The sequence below is a fragment of the Scomber scombrus genome, chromosome 16 (assembly GCF_963691925.1).
Source record: "Scomber scombrus chromosome 16, fScoSco1.1, whole genome shotgun sequence".
NCBI classification, from domain to species: domain Eukaryota; kingdom Metazoa; phylum Chordata; class Actinopteri; order Scombriformes; family Scombridae; genus Scomber; species Scomber scombrus.
Genome location: NC_084985.1, coordinates 22,364,724 through 22,387,951, shown reverse-complemented (window position 1 = coordinate 22,387,951; position 23,228 = coordinate 22,364,724). Strand labels below are relative to the sequence as shown.

Below are 23,228 nucleotides of genomic sequence, written 5' to 3'. Positions count from 1 at the left end.
GACTTGACCTCCCACATCCTTTCTAATAGGGGAAGCCTGACAGCAGTGTGTGACCCGTTGCTATCATTTTATTTGTACAACATTGCCCCCTAAAGTATTTTTCTGGTGTGTCTCTTCATGCCTCCTCGGGGAGCCTGTGTCAGAGGACAATACTGCATTGCAATATAGTGCAGTAATTTACTACTACCTGCTCCCAGCAAATTGACCATGGATGCCCCTCACCTGTATTATTGTGTCACATTCAATTTGAGAAAGCACTGGGGTGCCTTGACGGTTCACACACACACATACACATCCTTTCTGTCTCTCTCTCACACACCATTTCAAAGCCAGGGGAACAGAGGAAGATCCAAGACAGAGAGAACCATGCCAGAGGGTATGCAAAATTGAGACAGTGGAGAGAAACAGTGGCTTTTGGAAGACTACAACATGTTAACATTAAGTCATGTGTCCACTTGTCCTCCCCTAAGGACTGGTTTGATATTGTCTTTATGAATGAACTGGGACAGTTCAGCTTTACCTGCTAAGCGATACTGTCTCACCTGTGGGACACTTAAACCTTGGTGGCATTATTTTCAGGATCACTTCTATTCATTCAGATTTTTTGGGTTGAGAAATGTAAAGATTTACCTTTTAATTGAGACCAGGGTTATGACTGTGATCAGGGTTGAAGAACACTAACCTTATTGGAGTACATTATTTTTCAGGCTTGTGGGTGCCTAGTAGGAGGCTAACATGACTGACTAGTGTATCCTTTTTTTAATTAAATAAATCCAACCCTAAATATAGTTGGTATTATCTTCTACTGTGTGTCTAAATGTGTGAAGTGTTTAGTGAAGCTGGAGCGTCCTCTGGTGGCAGGAAGTCGGTGTTATATTTTGACGTTTCCGTCTCCCGGCAGACATATTGCTTACAAGAGCAAATTCTGGAAAGCTAGAAGAGAGAAAGGATTTAAAATTGACTCATATCTACACGACGTGATACACTCAAACCACATAGGACACAATGGGTAAGCTTGATCGATAAATCAGGATCACAGATGTTACATTTAGCTGGTTAAAGGTTGCGCCGTGTGTCGTCGGGAGTGATGGTTATGAAACCCTGTCACTGTTATTTAGCCTGTTAGCTCGTTAGCTGCTAGGCTGCTACTTAACTTTGCTGCGTAGCTTTAGCAACGCCAGTAAGTACACTTGCTACGTATACAACTATAGAGTGTTATGACAATGTTTCATTTACTACCATGTATCATACAAGGTGAACTAACATAGTTCTGATAAGAAAAAACAACCAGTGACATCTGTTAGCAAACTTAAAGAAACTAACGTAAGGCTAATGGCTAACTAGGTTAGCACCGCACCGTGCCGTCTTTTCTTATAATAGGTGGGGACACACACACATATATATAGCTCAGGTTTAAAGTTACTATCTGTTATATCAAAATATGTTTTCTTATCAGCAATTGTACCGTTATATTCGCCTGTCACTCTGGCTACTGTTGTTCATTTACCTCTAGCAATGTGGATAGCGGTAATGTTAGCAAAGTTACCGCTATCTAGACATTTCACACGTCATGTAGCTGTTTGCTTGGTACTATTTCGTTTGTGCGACGATTACGACTCGATAAGAGGCTCTCAACAACTAATAAAAGGCTTTACGTCGTCGCCTGTGAGCTGACAGAAGTTAATCGTCATATTTTTAGCCACTCATTTGAGTGCTAGCATCAGTGTTAGCCGCGTTAGCTCATGTCAGTCAGCCTCTTCAAATGCGCCGGATTACACGCTGGTCTTAATACGATTAAGTTATATTGAATTAATTGTTCTTATTAAAAGTAGTGGGAGGATGCAAGTGGGAATCGGTGAGCTGGGAGATCACATGGAACATTTTTGCTCGATTGCTAAGACCAGTGAGAAAATGTATTGACGTATTGCATCGCACATGTGACACTAGAGGTCCCCAAGTTTTTCCAGACTATTCCTGCACATAATCAAACCTGTTTTTTCCTCTCTCAGCATTTGTAATTGACAGGATCACTACTGGTAAAGTATATGTTTAAAAAGGACAAAGAAAGAGGGGCAGTTTTTAATATTAATCCAACCAAATATACACAGAAATCAAGCTGGATCACAACCTTCTAGTCATTATAGTTTCAGGTTTCCTTTTTTTATTAGTATTGGAAAAGTGTCCTTGAATTGGTTGGGTTAGTTGCCAAAAATCCCACAACAACTGATAGTGTGTAGGCCTGCAGATGGTTTGTAGAGGTTTAGATATATCTGCTACTGAGACTGTACCCTCTAAATAACAGACGATTTGCATCCCTGTTGTTTTAAGGCGGTTGCTGAAATCTCAGTAGTAGCTCATCCAAAACATCAGCATCTAAAACTGCATCAATCACTCTGCTGTTAGTTAATAAATGATTGATCTCCTCCTCAACATTCTGCTTTATTTCCTCCAGTGTAAAGCCGGCGTAGACCTCCTCTCAGCTGGGTTATTTCTGTGCCATGAAGCCCAAACCATTCACACACACACGCCGGCTAATGTAACAAACATGCTACAGAAAAACGAGAGCATCCAGTCGCAACATGTGCCCGTGTGCCGCCCCCCTGCGCCTGTGGCTTTACCGTCTGGACACATTACACACACATGCATAAGCTTTTCAACGAGCCTGCTTGTGTTGTGTTGATGCCCTTAAACGAAAGCATGACCTCAATTTGCGCCACCCGTTCCGATATTTAACCTCGGAAACCCCCCTCTCCGCTGTTACGACGGGGCGTTTTTGGCACAGAAGGTTGGCACCATTCTGCGCCGGTGGCAGGTTTCAATGTTGTCCCTACCTCTCTCTCTCTCTTTTTCTGTCTTTCTCTCTGTCTCTCTCGTTGCCCCGGGTGACTCAGGGTTCTGCTCGGTGCCCTGTGCTGGTGGCATGACTGCACAAATGCTGAGAATGGACAGTTTGTCCTGTGTGGGCACCGGTTTATGCTAACTCTGCGAATTAACCGCACTGAATAATTACATTTGTTCTAGCCGCCAGCTGACTAGTTGATGAATAGCTTTGCAGTGTGTGTTTGCATGTCTGTGTATTTTTGGGCCGCGTTGTCCAGTCTCTGAGCCTGTTTATTCAAGGGCTTTTTTTTATATATAGACCTGTGTACATGCTGTTTCATCATCACGGGCCTATTATTAGAGATGCAAGGGGAACAAAACAAATACAAACTTTGTCTTAACACATGGAGTTCTCATTAGGTTCGACTTCGATAGTTTCCTACTTTACTGATTTATCGTGATGTTTACCTGTGTGTCGCCCATCAGAGCCGTCAGCCAGTCCGGCCAAGGATAACTACAGGATGAACCGCTACAAGAACAAAGCACTGAACCCAGAAGAGATGAGGCGCAGGAGAGAGGAGGAGGGCATCCAACTCAGGAAACAGAAACGAGAACAACAGGTAACGCACCAAAACCTCAACAAATCTTTATCAGTCCTTTTATTTCCCAGTTTGAGTTTATCAGTTTTTGTAGTCTATGTGTGTGTGTGTGTAGTGGAAACAGTCTGGCCCAAACGTGTCTCTGTTGACTCTGATGATTCTGTGATCGCAGCTTTTCAAGAGGAGGAATGTGGACGTTCTCAATGAAGAGGAAGCCATGTTCGAGAGTCCACTGGTGGACTCCCACCTCAGCTCTGCAGTAACAGTGAGTGCACTCGCACAGCGTAGACAAAGAGGGGATTACATAGGACCCACCGGAGGTTTATTTTACATCGTGTTTCCGTTTTGTTATCTCTGCCGGCCGTAAGCCTGGAGGAGATCATGCGTTTGGTGGTGTGTGTGTGTGTATCTGTCTGCAGCTTATCTCACACACTACTGGACCCATCAGCCAAATATTTTTTTGTGCACATTTATGACTTGAGCTCAAAGACTCTCATGGTTGCAGTGATTTCTCAATTTTTGAAAGAACCTATTTTATAATGCCATTCCTCATGAGCCCATCATAAAGCTTAGACTTTCATCTTTTCAGCAGTCCTCACCATCTTATGATATGTGTTACGACTTAAAGAAAAGTATATTACGACCCAGAGCTTTAAGGGAAAGGAAAGCACCCAAAAAAGTTATTTATTAACCAGGAAATTAGATTGTTTAATACAAAAATGCAAAAGGAAAACTGCAAAGTTAAGAGCCTGTGAGTGCTGTTCAAATCAATTACCAAAAGTTAGCTCTTTAAAACAAAAGCTACAACTATATTTCCATATTTAAAAGAAACTAAATGAAAATAAAACCTCACTGCCTAACTCTAACCTGTGGAAGGAGCAGCTGAACCCTGTGGCTGCTTGAGAGGCATAAAAACACTAAAAAGGATTAGACGCACACATATACACAATAGGCAGGCAATCGAAACAAGTTATTAATGGCAGTGAGCAAGGCTAAAACTGATTAATTAGTCTGTTGCAGGCTACATTTTTCTATAGAAAAGTTTGAACCAGAGCGTCTGCAGATGAATTCCATACCCAATATGTTATGATCTGCTCAAGTTAGGCACGAGATGAGTAAATTCCTGTGTGTTATCTTCATCACCATCTCGACTGTAAGGGAGACACATCTGGTAGGGATCTGCAGTCTGTCGGTTGAGATCTCTGGAGTCCATGTTTAGTGGATGGAAGTGTTCAGAGTGCTTGTGCATGTGTTTGTTGCAGGAAGGAGTCATCACCAGAGACATGGTGGAGATGCTCTTTTCAGAGGACCCAGAGCTTCAGCTCACCACAACACAAAAATTCAGAAAACTACTTTCCAAAGGTTGGTATGTGTCCTCATCATGACTCCACGTAACAGTCACTGACTAAACAACTATACTTACATGCTGTATTACACCTGTTCCTTTCAGAGCCTAACCCACCAATCGATGAAGTTATAAACACGCCTGGAGTTGTGGAGAGGTTTGTAGAGTTCCTGAAGAAAAGTGTCAACTGCACACTACAGGTCAGTCTATGAAAAAAACACTCACAGTTCAAACCTCCTCGCTGTACAACACATCAAAAGTTAATAGACATCTAGTGATAAAATGTGTGCCTCACTGATGAATCAGGACATGTCACCTGACATCCTGAATCAGGACATGTCACCTGACATCCTGGCTGCAGCTAACCTCCTTAAACATTATCAGATGCATTCCATTCAGTTATACACAGCATACCGCCTGAGATTTTGTTGACGCAGACCATCAGATACACTCTATCTGATGGTTAGCAAGTCAAAGCAATACATAGCTTTGCATTAAACAGATTTTGTTTTGCTGCTCTGCACAAAGCAGCCAGGTGTCCATTGTCATCAACACTTCAGTTGCTGACTAATGTAAAATGAATTGAAATATAAGTTTCTTCACATTATGGGTCCATGGTAGAAAATGTTTTAAATGCCACTTTTTTCTTTCTGTGCTGTAGTTTGAAGCAGCTTGGGCACTGACCAACATAGCATCAGGCACATCCATGCAGACAAAGACGGTGATTGAGGCTGGAGCTGTGCCAATCTTTATAGAATTACTTAACTCGGACTTTGAGGACGTCCAAGAACAGGTAACACACACACACTTTGATCAGTGTAACGATTAGTGTTTGTATTGTATTGTTCCACTCATTTCACCTATGTTTTTTCCCCCCTCTGCAGGCAGTGTGGGCCTTGGGTAACATTGCGGGGGATAGCGCAGTGTGCAGGGACTATGTGCTGAACTGCAACATCCTTCCACCACTATTAATGTAAATCCACTATCTATTCAAACCTCGAGCTGTTACACCTATGGCAAATGTGTGATGGGTCTTATGCAATGAGGGTTTTTTTTTTTTCTCTCATTTCAGGCTTCTGACCAAATCCACTAGACTGACCATGACTAGGAATGCAGTGTGGGCTCTATCTAATCTCTGTAGAGGAAAAAACCCTCCACCTGCTTTTGAAAAGGTGCCGTCAACATCGAAAATTCTAATTTGAGAAGTGATGGATTAACACTGAAATTCATATAAAAACTTGATCTATAGCTGAAGTTCATTAAATATTGTTCCTAAACCACAGAGTTCCACCTGACTTACATAAATAGTATCACGTAAAACCATTTTGATTCACTGCAGACATTTTGACTGGTCATTGTAGGAAAAGTTCAGGTGTTATTAATAACATTAACGATGGGTTTGTTCTATTTAAGCGTCCCTGTAAGTCATGACAGTGTGACAGTGAGCCAGCATTGCAGCACTCTGACACTGAAGCAGCTAAACAGGAGACTGCCATCATAGATTTTATTATACACACCTGTGCTTTGCTTAGTGTGACATGTTAGTCCCCCACAGCGGCTAATCTACTGAACAGTTTTCGACTTGACGTTTCAGCACGACTCAGTTCAAACAGCTCTCATCATATGTTTGTGTTGCATCTGCGTTGTCTAGGTGTCACCCTGTCTGCCAGTACTCTCCAGGCTTTTATTTAGCAGCGACCCAGACTTGCTGGCAGACGCCTGCTGGGCACTGTCCTACCTCTCAGACGGCCCCAACGACAAGATCCAGGCTGTCATCGACTCCGGCGTCTGCAGGCGCCTCGTAGAACTACTCATGTAAGGCCACGCTTTAGTCTCTGTCGTCTCCGTCACGGTAAATTTGACTTGTTAAGTCCTTTACTATTCTCTCCCCTCCCCGTCTGCAGGCACACAGACTATAAAGTGGCCTCTCCTGCTTTGAGAGCTGTAGGAAACATCGTCACTGGAGATGACATCCAGACACAGGTGAGAGGATATTAAACTTCAATCTCTTTTCATGGGGAGAGAGTCACAACATAACAAGATAAAAATATTTAAAAACACATGAAAACACTGCTGCATTAAGGGTGTATTTTATTGCAATCCACATGGCGAGGATGTTAAATCTCAAGAAACTCTCCATCTTGATTTACAGTGTCATAAAAGTAGCTTGACAAGCTAATCAACACTTGCCACGTTGATCACAATAAAGGAATATTTCATCTATTTGGCAGTGTGTCCCTTTGCTGTATTATGTTGAGCTGTGGCTGCACAGTGATATATTATTGGAGAGATTAAATCATTGTTGGATATAGCATGCTCTTTAAGGTTCTGATCCACTGCGTTGCCGTTGTGTAGGTGGTGTTGAACTGCTCGGCCCTGCCCTGTCTGCTGCACCTTCTCAGCAGCGCTAAAGAGTCTATCCGCAAAGAGGCCTGCTGGACCATCTCAAACATCACAGCAGGAAACCGAGCACAGATACAGGTGAGACACACACACCTGCAACAAACCAGTTTTCTCATGGTTAGTTAATAGATTGATTTGGATTGCAAGCAATTGAGGTAAATACAATACTATGTTTTTCTGTATTCTGTATAGTCAATCAGACTGTAAAAAGAGCTTTTCACAGAGCAACATCACTTGACAATTCATTCTATCAGAGAAGATACAAATATTTTTTGGGCATGATCTTACCTAGAAAAAGTTCACACTGATTCATTACAGTATACGTTTAAAGTGCACTCTGACATTTTCCATCAGTAATCCTCTCCAACCTCAGCAGCAGAAACTCACTTTACTGTGCTGTATCGTTTTGTAGTAACCGCATCAATATAAAAGTTTGCTATTACACACTTAAGAGGACAAATATTAGCAGTGATTTCTGTGTTTATTCTGTATCCTTTTCCCTCTGAATGATTCTTCTTTCACTTTAGAAAATGTTTTTCTTTTGTGTTTATGTGCTGTCATCTTATTTTAAATCCTCTAATATGATTCTGTGCTGCATGTGGTAACTCTAATACATATGTTAAATGTTTTAATGGTCAAATGTAATTAAAGCCTTTTAAATAAAAGGGCTAGAGCACTTAATACAAATATATTTAAATCATGAATGTTTTCTAATACCATTAAGGAGTTGTTTTAATCAGTTTACATCATGTTTGAAAATGCTGCAGTAAAATTGGCTAATAGTTTCAGTTATCACCAGCTGACCAACAGCTTATTTATGTATGTAATTACACTTAATATAAAATATAGATTGGATTATTCCAAATACCTATAGTATCTTTAATAAAGACGATTAAGAACATGATTGATTTTAGAGTAAATATGTCGTAACTATTGCAGCTGATTCATGAGACGCTCCCCTGATCTTTCTATTTTATCCTGTTCCACAGACGGTCATTGATGCCAACATCTTCCCAGTGCTGATCGACATCCTGCAGAAAGCAGAGTTCAGGACCAGGAAAGAGGCGGCCTGGGCCATCACCAACGCCACGTCCGGAGGAACACCAGAACAGATCAGGTCAGACTCACAGTAAAGAAACTGCTGTATTCAGAATGATTGATTAGGATAAGAATGACTCAGGCTAAATCATTTGGAAAAATGAATCTCCCCACAGAGAAAGTTGGTGATTAAAAAGTAAAAAATAGGGCAATATTATGCACACTTGGGTACCATTGTGCTGATAATGAGAATGAGCCATGAGGAATTATCTGAAATGAGTTGAAATTAAGTGAATGAATTAGATAAATTAAAAAGTTAAAACACTGCAATGAAAATGGATGATCAGATCTGAAAATGTGTTGTTACACCCGTGCAGTCTTTACAGGCCTGTGTGTGTTTTTCTGTGTAGGTATCTGGTGAATCTGGGCTGCATTAAGCCCCTGTGCGACCTGCTGACAGTGATGGACTCTAAGATAGTTCAGGTGGCTCTCAACGGGCTCGAGAACATCTTGAGGCTGGGCGAGCAGGAAGCTAAGCAGGAGAACAACGGTACCGGAGTCAATCCATACTGCAGCCTCATCGAAGAAGCCTATGGTAGTGTACAGCAAATACACACACATCTGTACACGGGCAATAAAGCATATATGATATATGAGGATGTAGAGAGGCAAAATTGGATAATAAATGTGCTTTTTACTTACTCGATATTCAATCTTACAATGAATGGTAGGAGCTAAAAGTGTCCACTGAAACAAAAAACTTTAATTAAAACAATATAAGTGATAGTACTGGTATCGATGTGATTATAATTTTTATATTAAAAGTGTAATTTTGTTTTCCTGCCCAGGTCTGGACAAGATAGAGTTCCTCCAGAGTCACGACAACCAGGAGATCTACCAGAAGGCCTTCGACCTGATCGAGCACTACTTCGGGGTGGAGGATGAGGACAACAGTCTAGCCCCCCAGGTGGACCAGGCCAACCAGCAGTTCCTTTTCCCCCAGCAGGAAGCCCCTATGGAGGGCTTCCAGCTATAAGGCAGCAACCCCCCTCCCACCCCACCACCACCTCTCTCTACTCTTAAAAAAAAAAAAAAAAAAAAATACACCCATTGAACCCCTCTCCATACCTCACCATCTCATAGAGGGCCCCCTTAGATGCTTGTGTCATACCTCCACGCCCTCTTCCCTTTATTGATGATCTGCCACTGTCCCGCCACAAACAAACAAACAAATCCCCTCTCCCCCAACCCCCATCCTTTGGAGGAAAACTAAAACTATGTCCCGCTCTCCAAAATAAAACACCCCTGTTTCCCCCCTCTCAAACCAGTGGACTGACTTCTTCGCAGGGCAGACTTCACATGTCAGCTGGCGAAACAGGGGAGCGGCACACAAACTCCATTATGCTTAAAAGAGGACATAATCCAGCCAAAAGTGCGAGTCTGCCATGACTTTAAAACGCACACACAGACATCTTAAGTTCTCTCATTAGCAGTAACGATGGTTTGTTGGTTATTATCTTTATATATATACTTTGATTTTTTTTCCCAATGGGACATTCCTATTTTCAGGATTACCCCACACAACCCCTCCCCTGCTCCCCAATGCAAAAAGGCAACAGACCCCGGGGTGCATGAGGTGAAATATGCCCAGCTCTTGATGTCAGTCTGACTTAGTGCAATTTAACAAAATTACATGTAACATTTTCCCTTTTTTTTTTTTTTTTTTTTTAAATTTTTTTTATTTCCTCCCAAAACCCTTTATTTATCTGCTCCCTTTTTTTAAGTACTTGTGGGGGTTTTTCCTACCATGGAAAGCACTTCGTTTGCAACCAAGAGTCTCTCTGATCATTTGGCTTAGGGCTGGTCTCTGCATATCTGCTGAAAAAACACAAAAAAAACCTCTGTACAGTGGCTTCAGAGGCGACATGCCCACTCGCTGTCAAGGGCTTTCTGCTGGCCCCAATTCTGACGCTGAAGCAAAGAAGTGTGATTCTTTTTTTTTTCTTTTCTTTTTTTTTTTTTTGGGGGGGGGGGGGGGGGGGGTAGGGGTTCGAGGTTGGGAAGAAGTGTAAAAACAGAGAAAACTGAATAATCTGGATTTAGGAGGGGCTCCGAATGGGATATTGGAAAAAGGGACTGGGGTTTTTAGAGGATATTATAAAAGATCTAAAAAAAAAAAAAAAAACAGAAAAAGAAAAGGAAAATTCAAGGTTTTTGAGGGTGGTATAGTTAGAGATCCAATGTTCGTCGTGTGCTGTGTTATTAATAACAAAACATTTGAATTATGAAGTGATCTAACTATTAAACGAGGCGTAGCTGGGGAAAAAGGGGAGGACGAAGAGCCGACAGAAGCAGCAGCAAAGCAAATTTATTTTTATATATAAATATATAACTGAACTATAGCGATCATAGATGTTCAAAATGGGGGCAAAATAAAGCCACTTGTGGTACAGACACGATGAGGACATAATGTTTCTAGTTTTAATTTCCTGATACTATCAATGCCCCGTGTAAACCTGTTGCTGCTGTGCTGTTTTAGCGAAGGCCCTGCACTCCCCCCTCTCTCTCCCCAGTTATATGCGGTGGGGTTTTTTTGCATGGTGTTATATTACCCTGCCTACTGTCACTGAGTATCCCTGGCCAGACACACAGCCGGCACAGAGAACAGTGTGAAGACGCTGTGAGACGTGGCTGTAACAAGCTGGATTTGGGTCACACTGGGCGTATTGGTTTGATGGTGTTAGCAGTGATAGTGTAGTGACGGTGCTGGTGTTTTTGTATAGTGTTAGAGTCGATATAGAACTTATATGGCATTCATTATCACAATGAGAAACATGATGATTTTTTTGCATGGGTCCGTTGTGATATTATAGGTATTGATGTATATAGCCGATCCTCTGCCCGGCTGCTGGGAAAGTCTAATGCCGCTTCTTTCTCCCCCTCGTGGGTCTAACAACAACCAGAGTTTGGCTAGGGATAAATCTCAGATACGTGACAAGCCTAACTGCAACTGAAGTTCAAGTATACGGATACTTGAATTTTTATATATCTGCATTTATATATATATATATTTGCGCACACTTCATGCACACTTGCATACAACACCAGCAGACACTGAACACACACCTCACACAGATGAGTGGCTAGTGGCAAAGAAAATCATTTCCATAGGTTTTCTTTCTTTTCTTTTTTTGGTTTGCGTTAAAGTTTGGATTTTTCTCCGAAGTTTGAAAATTGCCAATTTGGCTATTTCTTTTTTTTTTAGGTTTATTTGTTTCAATGCACTTAGTATATTTTCTTTATTTATGAAAAAAAACGAAAGAAAAAAACGCTGCCCTTGGTTGCGTTTTAATTGAGACTGTTTTCTGTTTTAATTGAGAAAATGAAAAAGATACTTTTTTTTTTTTTCTTGAATTCAAAAGCGATTCGGCGCACACGAAGGTCTCATTGAACCTTTTTTTCTTTTCTTTTTTGTGTTGTTTCTAGCCACATGACTTACGATGGTTTAAATTAGCCCTGTAAACGCTGACCTTAGATCAGAAGCTGATCTGGGGTCAGCGTTCGGGTGTTGCGGATGAGCAGAACTGTGGTCGTGTGATGTTTGACTGACAGGCACTGTGTGAGGAAGAGGTTGATTGACTCTATGACTATGTCCCTATCAGAGTCTGGGAGCCCTTGTTCTGTGGATTACTAAAACTAGACCTCACATTAAATCACAACTGTGGACACAATTACTTTAATTGTGTTTTTCACTTACAACATTTTTTCTTTGATTTGGATATACATACTTCTTTTTCTGCTAGTTTGGTTTCACTTTTATATTTTTTACATTGAACTTCCTGTGTCAGTGCGGAATATTGTGGTGCAAGTTGCCACAGTTATGTGCATCCGTTAAAGCATTAATTAACATACAGTATGTTAGAGAGGCTTAGTTAATGTTATCCACAGAACATGCGTGCTCCTCGTAGTTGTAAAAGAGGTCAAATCATGTATAATTGAGCATCAAGAACATACCTCTACATGACAAGATGTGTAGAGGAGCATTTATAACCGAAGTCTTGGATTTCATGGCCAATTCTGCGCTTGGCCTACAAAATAATGCCAGAATTGCAATGTTTGAAGAAAAGAAAAAAGAAAAAAAAAATCAGTGCATCAACCAGGAAAACATATTTATATTTCTGAAAAATGAAAAATGCACTCCTATTCACAAAAGTGCCAATCCGACCAACAAAGACTGGAGGTTCTTATGTATCTGTCTTTGACTTGTAGATTTGTTTTTTTTTTCTTTATATCTTTTATTTACTTGAATGTGCACACATATTGTGCAAAACATTGCTGCTCTATTTTCCTTATCTTTAAAAGTTACATTATTTGCCATTGTTTCTTTGGAGGAGTGGCATTCTTTACTGTGGGCACCTACATAAGGAATTGAATTAAGGAAGTGTAATTGTCTGGATGGGGGTAGGACTCGATTGACTTCATAAAACTGGTCTTTCCACCGACCCGTTTTCCATTGGTGTGATGGTCCCCACTCTTACAGTCTTCTAAACTTTAATGGTTTTCACTGTGCATAGCTAAGCTGCAAACATTTCGGAATCAAAGAATTGATTTCATGCTGTGGAAACAGAGTATAATATTAAGCATTTTTTTCAACGTGTTGGTCTGTAGCCAGCCCCTCTCCGAGCAAAAAAAACCCCAGAAAACTGCGCTGATAGAAATGTTGTAGTACTTAAACGTGGCACATGATGCAAATCGCAGAAACTGAAGCGACTATCATAGCAGACAATTTCATGTACTAACCTTACTGTCAAAGTTAGTTTACCAAAGTTCCGTCATCTTTGAGGCTGATTTAACTGATTGAGTTGATGTTTTGTTTTTTCAGTAGTTTGTAATTTGGCTTGTGTCGACCCAGTTCCGTATGAATGAGAGCTCGCTTCAGTCCATCGAAACTCGCTTCTTTTCATTAGAAGCCGCAATAGCTCAGTCCCTCTCCTCTGTTTTTCTTCTCTCTTGAGTTCCAAGTACTGTTTGGAGAGTTCGAAAAACCTGCGTAACAATCCAGAAGACTGCAATAATATATTGTCCAAAATCAGGCACCCTGGAGGCAAAGATCCACCTGTTTAAACTGCTCTCAAAGGTGATGCTCCTTCCACTGGGGTGGAGCTAACGGAGGCAACTACTTGACACTTTTCTAAGATAAAAATCTGGGATTCAGAAATTGTGCAGTTATTTACATTAAAAAGTATTATAAGTTAAACTATATGTATGTTATGATACATTGACAGGGATTCAGATGCAATTCTAATCACTTCTGAGAAGTGGATGAAAAAGCCTCATTAGAACACGTCACAGAAGAAAAAAAAGAATTGAAATAGGAGGTGAGGATACAAGCCTTTTTTTCTGCTTTTCTTGATCTTTTTCCTGATCAGGATATTTTGGGCTATATTTTTGGATAATTGTGTTTAGAATAAAAGTTTGTCCTATAGTCAGGCTTGCATGATCAGGAACCTTGTTATCTATTGGGGATTGAATAGACGTCACTAAATATCCCGAAATCTGACTTGTCTTCCGTCCTAGAAGGTGTTCATGTCTATATCAAAATCTAAAGCCATGCTTGGCTTGGTCAAGTAATGTTGTCTACGCTACAAATGTTTACAATGCTACATGTTTGTAAAATACTTTTCATATGCCATCACTGACCAGCGCTGATGTATTCTCTGCTCTGGTCTTCTCATTTCTTTTACATGTATTTATTTTCTCTATTCTTGTTTTTTGTTCTTTTTTGGGTTTTTTTTTTTTCATTTGCTCAAAATTTACCCATCTTAAATACTGTGACTTGACTTGACTTTACCGACGGTATGAATGAGTGACGAGAAACTAATACACTTCAACTGAACATGACACACAAACATGAACATGGGAAAAAAAATACATATAGGAAACGGCAACAATATTAAAAAAAATGTAAAGAAAATATATTAAAGTTAAAGTTGTTCAGTGGAAATACTGTACAAAACAAATAAAGTTATGTTGCAACCCTTTAAATGCATATGTTTGTTGTTTTGTCACAGGCATGTGTTGTGAAGAAATGTTACTGTACTCTTTACTTTCAGGTGGCATCTACATGGCTAAAGTGATGTGTTTTTATGTATAAATTGGAAGAATTAAGCTTTATATCGTACAAAATGTCAAAAACAAATGTGAAATATTTTTACCAGTATTGCATTACTTATAAACTCTTATTTCAAGTCTGTTTCGACTTTTAAAAACTCAAATTGCAGCATGCCACAATATGCAGTTTGGATGTTTTATTTGGTCCATTAAATTTTGCTCTCATTTCATGGGAGAACAATTTCCCATATTACAGACAATTGGAAACTGCACACTGGGCCTTTGGTGCATGACCAAACACTGTAGTCCATTAATGAAAGCAATCTGTAAATGTGTGTCTTTTCTCAGTGTCTTGTTTGAGCTTATTTATTTATTTTAACCTCATTTAGCTCAGTTCAGTAGTACGTGTCGTCCTTGATTTAAATAAGCCTAAACAAGTGTGAGGAAGTGAGGGGAAAAAAGGTGGAACGTTTGCTTATCGAGCATTCCAAATCCTTTTATAAAGCCAGCCAGAATAAGTCTGTGAAAGAGTTAATTATTTGCTTTACAGCTTAAAAATGATTATTTTTAAACATTAAATTGACAAATACAAAGAGTGTGATATTTTTTTGTTTTAAAGCAATGGTTTATGCTGTTATAAAAATGAATTTTGTCATAGCACAGATTTCCTTGAAAGGCACCTGTGCTAATTTACACAGTCCAGTAGATGGCGCCAAACAATCGAGCTGCTGATGGAAACCACCGTGAAATACTACAACGAAGAAGAATCCAAAGTTATGACCGGAAGTGTTTTTTTTCTGGCTCACGCTGTTGAGGAAACCTGCAGTTCACAGACGCATCAGCTAGTTCCTCCTTGAGTCTAAAGGTAAACAGTGCCCCACTGCAACAAGTCCATTAGTAGTGTGTGTGTACGCTTTAAACCTGTACGGGAAGTTAACGCGAGCTAACAGAAAGCTAAGTCGTAGCCGCGAAAGGCTAATTTAGCTCTAACTGTCGGCTAGCGAGCGTTAGCTTGGGCGAGCTAACGTCATGTAAAAGCTCGCTGAAACTGAAACTGAACGGGAGGTTTTAAAGTTCACACGTCAGGTTTAAACTAGAAGTGCTACCTTTGTAACTACGTGGTGTTAACAGGTTATTTAACTAACCTAACATCGCATGACTGAATCATATATATGAGATGTTAGCTGCAGTAGTGGCAGTTGAAAATTGTCAGTTCAGCTTTCACCAACCAAACAAAGCAACCTTCATTTTTATTTGAGTGATGTTAAAACTGCATCAGCTTTACATAACATGAGACGACAGGATGACAGTAAGTGGTTTAAGTTGGTGTTTTATGCGACATTGTCTCCTGACAGTTGAGCCTGTTTTGGGCCTTGAAAAGAAGAACGTGAGTGATGTTTCATTTTTCCACTGAGTCATTCACAGGTAGGCCTATTTAGAGCTGGCTCATGATTAAATAAGCCTGCGTCATGTTATTTTAAATCAAATAACTCAAATATCACAGGTGTTTTTCAATGCAATTTATTGTCATAACACATTGTGCAGGAGGGATGGCTTCACCATAGTAGGGGTGTGGGGTATACACAGACACACACACTCAGTAAGACACATTAGCAAAAACACTGAGAATGTCATCATGTGCATTTTGTTCTTGTAATAGAAATATCAGAGATGAAAAAACAAGACACAGAAGAGTCTGCCAGCCAGGCCAGTGAGGATGCTCCACCTACAGATGGAGTGGAGGGAGCCGAGTCACCTGCAGCTGCGAAAGACAGCGAGGACAGCAGCCCCAGCCCCAAAGAGTCTGAACCACAGACGCCACAGACAGATACACCGCCGCAGAGTGACGACGCAGGAAGCGAGGGTGAGATTCAGCTTATTTTAAATGTAAATTGTCTGTTGTTTGCTTAATAGTTTCAAGTACATGAGAAGCTTGTGTTTGACACTTAGCAGGGAGAAAGCTTTGCTGTCTGCCTGTCACAGAAGGATATGTCATAATAATACTAATGATAATAATTATAATTATAATGATAATCTTTTTTTACACAGCACTTTTCAAAGCAATGGTGTGTTAAGTGCTTTACATGGTTAGAACATTGAAGCAAAATCCGACAATTTAATTAAAATAAAACTAATCTGTTAAAAGTAATAATAATAAAACAACAGTAGTAATGAAATACATTCATACAATACAAGATATGTTGGAGATAAAACTGGTATCAAGAAAATAAAGGCCTTCCTAAAAAGATAGGTTTGAAAAGTGATTTGATGTTATGTTAATGATTCTACAAGCCTCAAATCTTCAGGCAGGAAGTTTCAGAGCTGAGGGGACTTGATTGGATGTGCCTGGTCCCCTTTTACTCTTGAGTCTGAAGATCTGAGGCTGTGCTCCAGGCTGTAGGGGAGTAATAACTCAGCAATTCAGCTGATCACTAAGCCATGAAGTGCTTCAAAAGTAATGAGTAAAATCCTAAAATGATTGTTATGGAAATTTGGTAAGTGTATGTTGTAATAGAAGACCATCTGAAAACAACAATGACTGTTATCAGTGCCATTATCGATTCTGCTTATTGGTCCAGTTCTTTATCAGATTCTCTAATCAATTCCTGTTCAATTTATGGAATAAAGTTGACATGCACAGGTTTTCAGTGACAACGCAACTGTTTTATTATATCCATTGTTTTGTTAATGACCTTGCATGCTGATCAATATATGAAACATAGACCTGCAACAAAGATTCCTTACAGGAGTCGAACCAGGGATGCTGCCATTATGTGGCATGCGCTGTAACCACTCGGCTAACAACAATTTGAAACTGGTTCTAAATGGTACCAGTTCTCAATTCCCATCCCTAGTTGATAATGTGCAAAGCAGGACATGGTTTCAAAAATATTTCCTCCTCAAAAATTGGATTGAGCTACTTGTTATTGATGCATGTGACTCAGCAAAGACACTGGTGCATTATGTTTAGTCTTCTGCTTTCAAAATTGATTTGGAGAGTTTGTCAAAGTAGTGTTTTTTTCATCAGTCCCTTGTCACTTTTGATGTTGCAGATGTCTGACAGCTTTTTAGAAAGAGTCCAACACATTTTAAATTGAATCCCAGAAATTCATATTGACAACCCACAGGGAGTGTGTCTGCAGTTGCTGTGGGTTATGAGTGTAGATTGTGAGAAGAATATCAATCTAAAAGCTTGAGAGGGACCATTACTCTGTGATTTGGTGGGATCTAATTTTAAGAGGTGAAATCTGCTGTTCTATAAAACAAATCAAATGACAAATGAAGCCTAGGAGCCAAATATGCTGGATGCAATGCCCAGAAGCCATCTCAAATCCCAGGTTTGAGTTTTTTAGAGTCAAGAAGTGACAAACTGTGCTTTCTTTTTAATTGTGTTTTGTTCCCTCCGCTGTGTCCAGTTGCAGAAGCAGCGTTATCTCAGTGCGACAAGGCTGAACAGCTGAGCAGGCAGCTGGAAGACATCCTCAGCACTTACTGCCGGGAAGCCATTTCAGACGACGCCAGCACGCTGCCCAACGGCCAATCGCACAGCCTGGAGCTCAACGGCCTCGCTAACGAGAGGGACTACAAGCCGGAGGGGAGCAAAGTCAACGGGGGCGACAGCAGAGTAGAGAAGGAGCAGAAGAAGACTCAGGATAAGAAGAAAGTGAAGGGACTGGGTGAGGAGAAGCTATGAATCTATTGCACTGCTCACCTGAGAGAGGCTGTGTATATTTTCTTAGACTGTGTAGCTGCACTGATGTTTAATTCTGGCTTGTGAATGCAGGTAAAGAGATCACCCTCCTCATGCAGACTCTGAACACACTGAGCACCCCAGAGGAAAAGCTGGCAGGTCTCTGTAAGAAGTATGCAGAACTGGTGAGAGGACTTCCTTTTTATAATTCTCAAGCCTTTTTATGATGTTACGCTTGATCCATTTTAATTAACATGACATTTTTTTGGTCTGAAGCTCACAGAGATTACTCCTACATATGTTCACCTCATGTTGTCATTTTGCTACAGTTGGAGGAGCACCGTAATACCCAGAAGCAGATGCGAGTGCTGCAGAAGAAGCAGAACCAGCTGGTCCAGGAGAAAGACAACCTGAGGAACGAACACAGCAAGGCCATCCTGGCCCGCAGCAAGCTGGAGAGCCTCTGCAGGGAGCTGCAGAGACACAACCGCACACTCAAGGTACACCACAGGCACAGTGATCCTGTGACAGCTCATTATAATACGTGTTCATTTGTTTTAACGTATATTAATGCGATAATGTGTGCTTTGTCTCCACAGGATGAAGGGATGCAGAGAACTCGTCTGGAGGAGGAAAAAAGGAAGGAGGTGACGTCTCATTTTCAGGTGACGCTGAACGACATCCAGGCTCAGATGGAGCAGCACAACGAGAGGAACGCCAGCCTGAGACAGGAGAACACAGAGCTGGCCGAAAAGCTCAAGAAGCTCTATGAACAGTACAAGCTGAGGGAAGACGTGAGTCAGCTCTTTGTTATTGTTTAACTGTAGCACTATACAACTATGTGAATTGACAACATTAATACAGGATCAGTGAGATGGGTTTTTAACTCTGACCGTGTGTGATCTCTAACAGCACATAGATAAAGTGGTAAAGCACAAGGACCTGCAGCAACAGCTGGTGGACACCAAGCTTCACCAGGCTCAGGAACTGCTGAAGGAGTCAGAGGATCGCCACGACAGAGAGAAAGACTTTGTAATTATACATTATATACACACACAATGTAATCCGCTATTATAACATAAATGTTGCATGTATTTATCCTCTCCCCTCATCTGATTCTCTCTCCTCCAGCTGCTGAAAGAAGCCGTGGAGTCTCAGAGAATGTGCGAGCTGATGAAGCAACAGGAAGTTCATCTCAAACAGCAGGTTTCCCATGACTCTTTGCTCTTTACGTTGTACAGTTTGACAGTGAAATAACTCAGTGACATCTTCTCTTCATACGATAAACCCTGTGTTGTTTCCCCCAGCTGTCACTGTACACGGAGAAGTTCGAAGAGTTCCAGACCACTCTGTCCAAGAGCAACGAAGTCTTCACCACATTCAAACAGGAGATGGAGAAGGTGAGGCGTCACTGTGATTTGAGTGGGGGGGTGCACAAACTTTTTCCTGTGTTGATCAGCTGGTGTGACAGTCTTGTTTCCTTTTTAATGCTCACAGATGACTAAAAAGATCAAAAAGCTGGAGAAGGAGACGGCCATGTATCGCTCCAGATGGGAGAGTAGCAATAAGGCTCTGCTGGAGATGGCAGAGGAGGTAACAAAACTTTTGGTGTTTAATGTTTTTTATGTACGGAGTGTAAATGCACATGAATTGACTGTTAATGAAATTGTTAATATAAGTACCAATTTCTATTTGTTTATTAGAGCTAGACTGATACTGGATTTTTTTTGGCGGATACTGATATTGATATCAGGGATTAAAAAATTCCAATATCGATATATTAGCCGATAATCTATACATAGAAAATACATACATGATGCCTCAAATGTAGTTATCAAACACTTATTACAAAGATATGTAATGAATGCATGATATTTTACAGTTTAACAATAAACTGTATTGTATAAAATGACATCAGTGCACTGAAACAGTAAACTTCAATATATTAAAAAAAAACATAAATACATATATTAAACTTTAAGAAAAAGGATCAAATGTACATAAATGCTGCCTATAAAAAAATATATTGGACAGCATATACACTGATATCGATATATTTGTGATAGGTCAGTATTGGCCAATAATATCGACTGATTGATATATCGGTCGGGCTCTATTGTTGAAAAAATGTTTTGGTAACTACAATGGACTTTTCCACAAGTTACATGTACTAATGTTACAATATGTACATCAGAGAATTGAAATAACTGCAAAACCTTCCGTTAATGCGGATAATATGTTATTGGCTCATTAAATTAATAAAGTCAGAATCATAGATTTGAGTAAACGTATATTTGTATCTTTGTGTGTGTGTGTTATTCTACAGAAATCAGTGCGGGATCGTGACTTCGAGGCACTGCAGGGTAAAGTCCAGCGGCTGGAGAAGCTGCGGAGGGCGCTCAAAGTAGAACGCAACGAGCTCAACAAGAAGGTGCAGAACCTCAGTGGTCAGAACGGCGGTGGTGCGGCAGAAGCCCCCATCACCGACCCTGGAACCGACTCCCCCTCCCCTCCTCCCCCCACAGACTCTCTGCAGCTGGAAGGCAGCTTAGAGCCCACCACCAACAGCAGCAGCAGCCTCCCCGCCCCTGACAGCACCTCCTGCTCACACTCCTGCCACTGTGAGCCAGAACTGGATGCGGTCGCCCTTCTAGAAGAGGCTCGCCCTCAGCCCGTCGTCGTCGCGCAGGAATGAAGCTTCTCACTAGAGAGGAGAGCAGGGGTTCCTCTCCTCCTCTCCTCCTCCTCCTCTCCTCCAGCGTCGAGCCACCAAAACAATAAAGCCACCAGCCCTGCAAGCCACTACACCTCCTGCTGGATGAAGCTGATGTTAGAAACGCTGGTCTAGAAGCAGATCAGTCAGTCATTCACCTTTTTTATATGTTTTAGGCAGAATAATCAGCCCTGCGGTCCTGCTCGTACAACTCTGCAGGCTTTAATAAGGTGATGGGAAGATTGTGCCTCATCTGTCAGTACATTTACATGCACATTAGAACTCAAATACTGCAAATATAACCGCATTAATATAGTTTGATCAAAGCGTTTCCCCAATAATCACATTCATATCTTTATATATAAGAGTTTGGTGAACATCCTCAAGCCTAAAGGAAACATCTTATTATCACTACACTATAGAAGAAGAAAAGTAAGTGATGTATTCGATTTCATTCATTAGTTGCAAAATAATTAATGCTGACGCCCCAAAAAACTTACATAGACATGCTGCTTTCAGTCTACACACTGACACTCATCAGATTCATGGTGTTAACATATCACAGTTTGATATCCTTCTCAATTTCAACCTCAGTTTACATGATCAGTAATAATCTACCTATCATGGTGCGTGTAAATGCACTGACCGCCTCTGCGTCGTGATGTTTTTACTTCACATTCCTCCCTCCTTTTTTTTTTTGACCACAGAACAGCTTGGCAAATCATCAGAGGCTGAATGATTTGTTGTGTGTGTGTGTGTGTGTGTGTGTGTGTGTGTGTGTGTGTGTGTGTGTGTGTGTGTGTGTGTGTGTGTGTGTGTGTGTGTGTGTGTGTGTGTGTGTGTGTGTGTGTGTGTGTGTGTGTGTGTGTGTGTGTGTGTGTGTGTGTGTCATTTTCAGTGTGGTTGAAAGGGGTTCGATTCATAGCTTCGCAGTATTGTAAAAGGTGAAGTCTTAACAGAGATGTCAAATAATTTAGTCAGTATAATTCTTAATAACATTAAAATAAATAATTACCATCTTACATATCCTGTTAAATTATTGAAGGAAATTTCTCACTGTCTTTTTTTCTGTTTTTTTTTCTCACAGATCAGTTTTCAGTTGTTACTATTTTAGGGGAACATTCCTTTAATTTTCTTGTTTGCATCACACTTCTTTCAGTGAGGTCTGTATTTATTGTTTGAAGCATTATATCTGATGTGTATCTTTTAAAGAGCACCACTGTATAAAAAAAAAGTTTATTTTGTATTAATTTACATCATTTAAATGTGAACTTTTCATTCCTGACTTCTGTTTTCTCATCGCTACATGTTTGTTCTTACATGTTCCGCAGTCAGCTTACAACCTCGCAATGATGACCACTTTAAAATCCATCTTCGTGCGTGTGTGTGTATATGTGAGTGTGTGTGTATGTGTGTCACTCACTTGGCAAAGATTGTCTCATCCCCAACTCCCCCCTGGGTAATTGCAGTAGCTAGTAATCAGGTTTTAACAAAGAGAATGTTCAAGGACCTCTATGCAACGCTTTGCCTCCTGGTTTTATTCTGTGGCAGTCAGAACTGACAAGCACTTAACTGAGAATGTATACTCATCATATCCACTGTCCTGCATGGATGTACTCTAGAAAACGACACATCTCACAGCAGAACTCTATTTTTTTTTTCCCGCTTAAGTTTGAAGCCTGTTATTTAAACGTAACACCGTGCGTCTCCTCCCCCCGGTGCTTCTAAAAGTTGCAGCGTCTGAGCCGAAACACGGAAGGAAAACTGAGAGCGAATGTGTTATGGGTCTTCTGAGTGGTTGTTTCTCTTCACACATTCATTCTTATGTTATGTACTACTTTAATATGTAGCACTGGTAACAAGGTGATAACTTCAGTAGAAATGGCGAACCTTATTTCTTCCATTGTACCTCCGGTCCTGCAGTGGTGATGGAGGTTCATTGACCATGAGAAGGAACCAAAGATGTTTCCTTTTTTTTTGTCTTTTGCAGTACTTTTATCTGGCCCTGTATATTTTGTTTCTTGTTAAATAAAAGATGTAACTGTTTGTTTGAGTTGTTGGATTATTTGAAGTGGATGTATAGAAATCCAGAACCAGCATTGTTCATTCATCTAAAGCAATTTGTGCACATTATAATACTTATATTACATGTAGAGCAAAGATAATCAATTTTTTGTGGGTTTCAGAAAAAAAAAAGTTACTCATCTATACTGTGACAAAACACAACAGTCTGCATTGCAAACAGCTATACGTTTCACATCAAATATGGCCTTCAAAGTAAGATTTCAGTTACGATACATCACACTTTAAAGCCTTTCAGGTAAAGGGGATTTTGATTTTTAATGGAGATGAGTAAAACACTCCCTTGGTTACTCCCACTCTTGATTTTTATCAGTCATAGCGTGACGTATCATACATGATTTTTGTATTATAGAATTAATGTTTTCATAATATATAATGACATGGCTCCATTTCTTGCCTTTTAAAGGGGTTTTTCTTCTTAAACAT

At 40.4% G+C, this 23,228-nt stretch overlaps 2 protein-coding genes across 3 annotated transcripts; both read left to right on the top strand.

The window, feature by feature from the left end:
* Positions 1–906: 906 nt before the first annotated feature.
* On the top strand, positions 907–10,215 carry kpna6 (karyopherin alpha 6 (importin alpha 7)). Its single transcript, XM_062435564.1, has 14 exons — positions 907–1,009; positions 3,307–3,440; positions 3,592–3,684; positions 4,682–4,781; positions 4,870–4,964; positions 5,426–5,557; positions 5,649–5,737; positions 5,837–5,936; positions 6,416–6,579; positions 6,669–6,747; positions 7,120–7,245; positions 8,157–8,284; positions 8,616–8,800; positions 9,054–10,215. The coding sequence occupies exons 1-14, from the start codon at positions 1,006–1,008 to the stop codon at positions 9,239–9,241; spliced, it is 1,617 nt and encodes a 538-aa protein (XP_062291548.1). The 5' UTR covers positions 907–1,005; the 3' UTR covers positions 9,242–10,215.
* A 4,906-nt stretch (positions 10,216–15,121) lies between these two features.
* Positions 15,122–21,459, top strand: txlna (taxilin alpha). Of its 2 annotated transcripts, none has more exons than XM_062436180.1 (11): positions 15,122–15,181; positions 15,977–16,180; positions 17,733–17,993; positions 18,101–18,192; positions 18,337–18,507; positions 18,607–18,801; positions 18,920–19,039; positions 19,139–19,213; positions 19,315–19,407; positions 19,505–19,600; positions 20,334–21,459. In XM_062436180.1, exons 2-11 carry the CDS (start codon positions 15,988–15,990, stop codon positions 20,700–20,702), a joined length of 1,665 nt encoding a protein of 554 aa, XP_062292164.1. In that variant the 5' UTR covers positions 15,122–15,181; positions 15,977–15,987; the 3' UTR covers positions 20,703–21,459. The 2 variants fall into 2 exon arrangements, with proteins under 2 accessions (XP_062292164.1, XP_062292163.1); XM_062436179.1 differs by lacking the exon at positions 15,122–15,181 and adding an exon at positions 15,689–15,741.
* Positions 21,460–23,228: the final 1,769 nt, after the last annotated feature.

Bases quoted from the DNA above. Each gene is read 5' to 3' on its own strand.
- kpna6 (XM_062435564.1), top strand. The intron at 4,782-4,869 runs GTTGGTATGTGT...TGTTCCTTTCAG, and splicing joins CAGAAAACTACTTTCCAAAG to AGCCTAACCCACCAATCGAT. The intron at 7,246-8,156 runs GTGAGACACACA...CCTGTTCCACAG, and splicing joins GAAACCGAGCACAGATACAG to ACGGTCATTGATGCCAACAT.
- txlna (XM_062436179.1), top strand. From the start codon at position 15,711: ATGTTTCATTTTTCCACTGAGTCATTCACAG. The intron at 17,994-18,100 runs GTGAGGAGAAGC...TTGTGAATGCAG, and splicing joins GAAGAAAGTGAAGGGACTGG to GTAAAGAGATCACCCTCCTC. The intron at 18,193-18,336 runs GTGAGAGGACTT...ATTTTGCTACAG, and splicing joins GTAAGAAGTATGCAGAACTG to TTGGAGGAGCACCGTAATAC.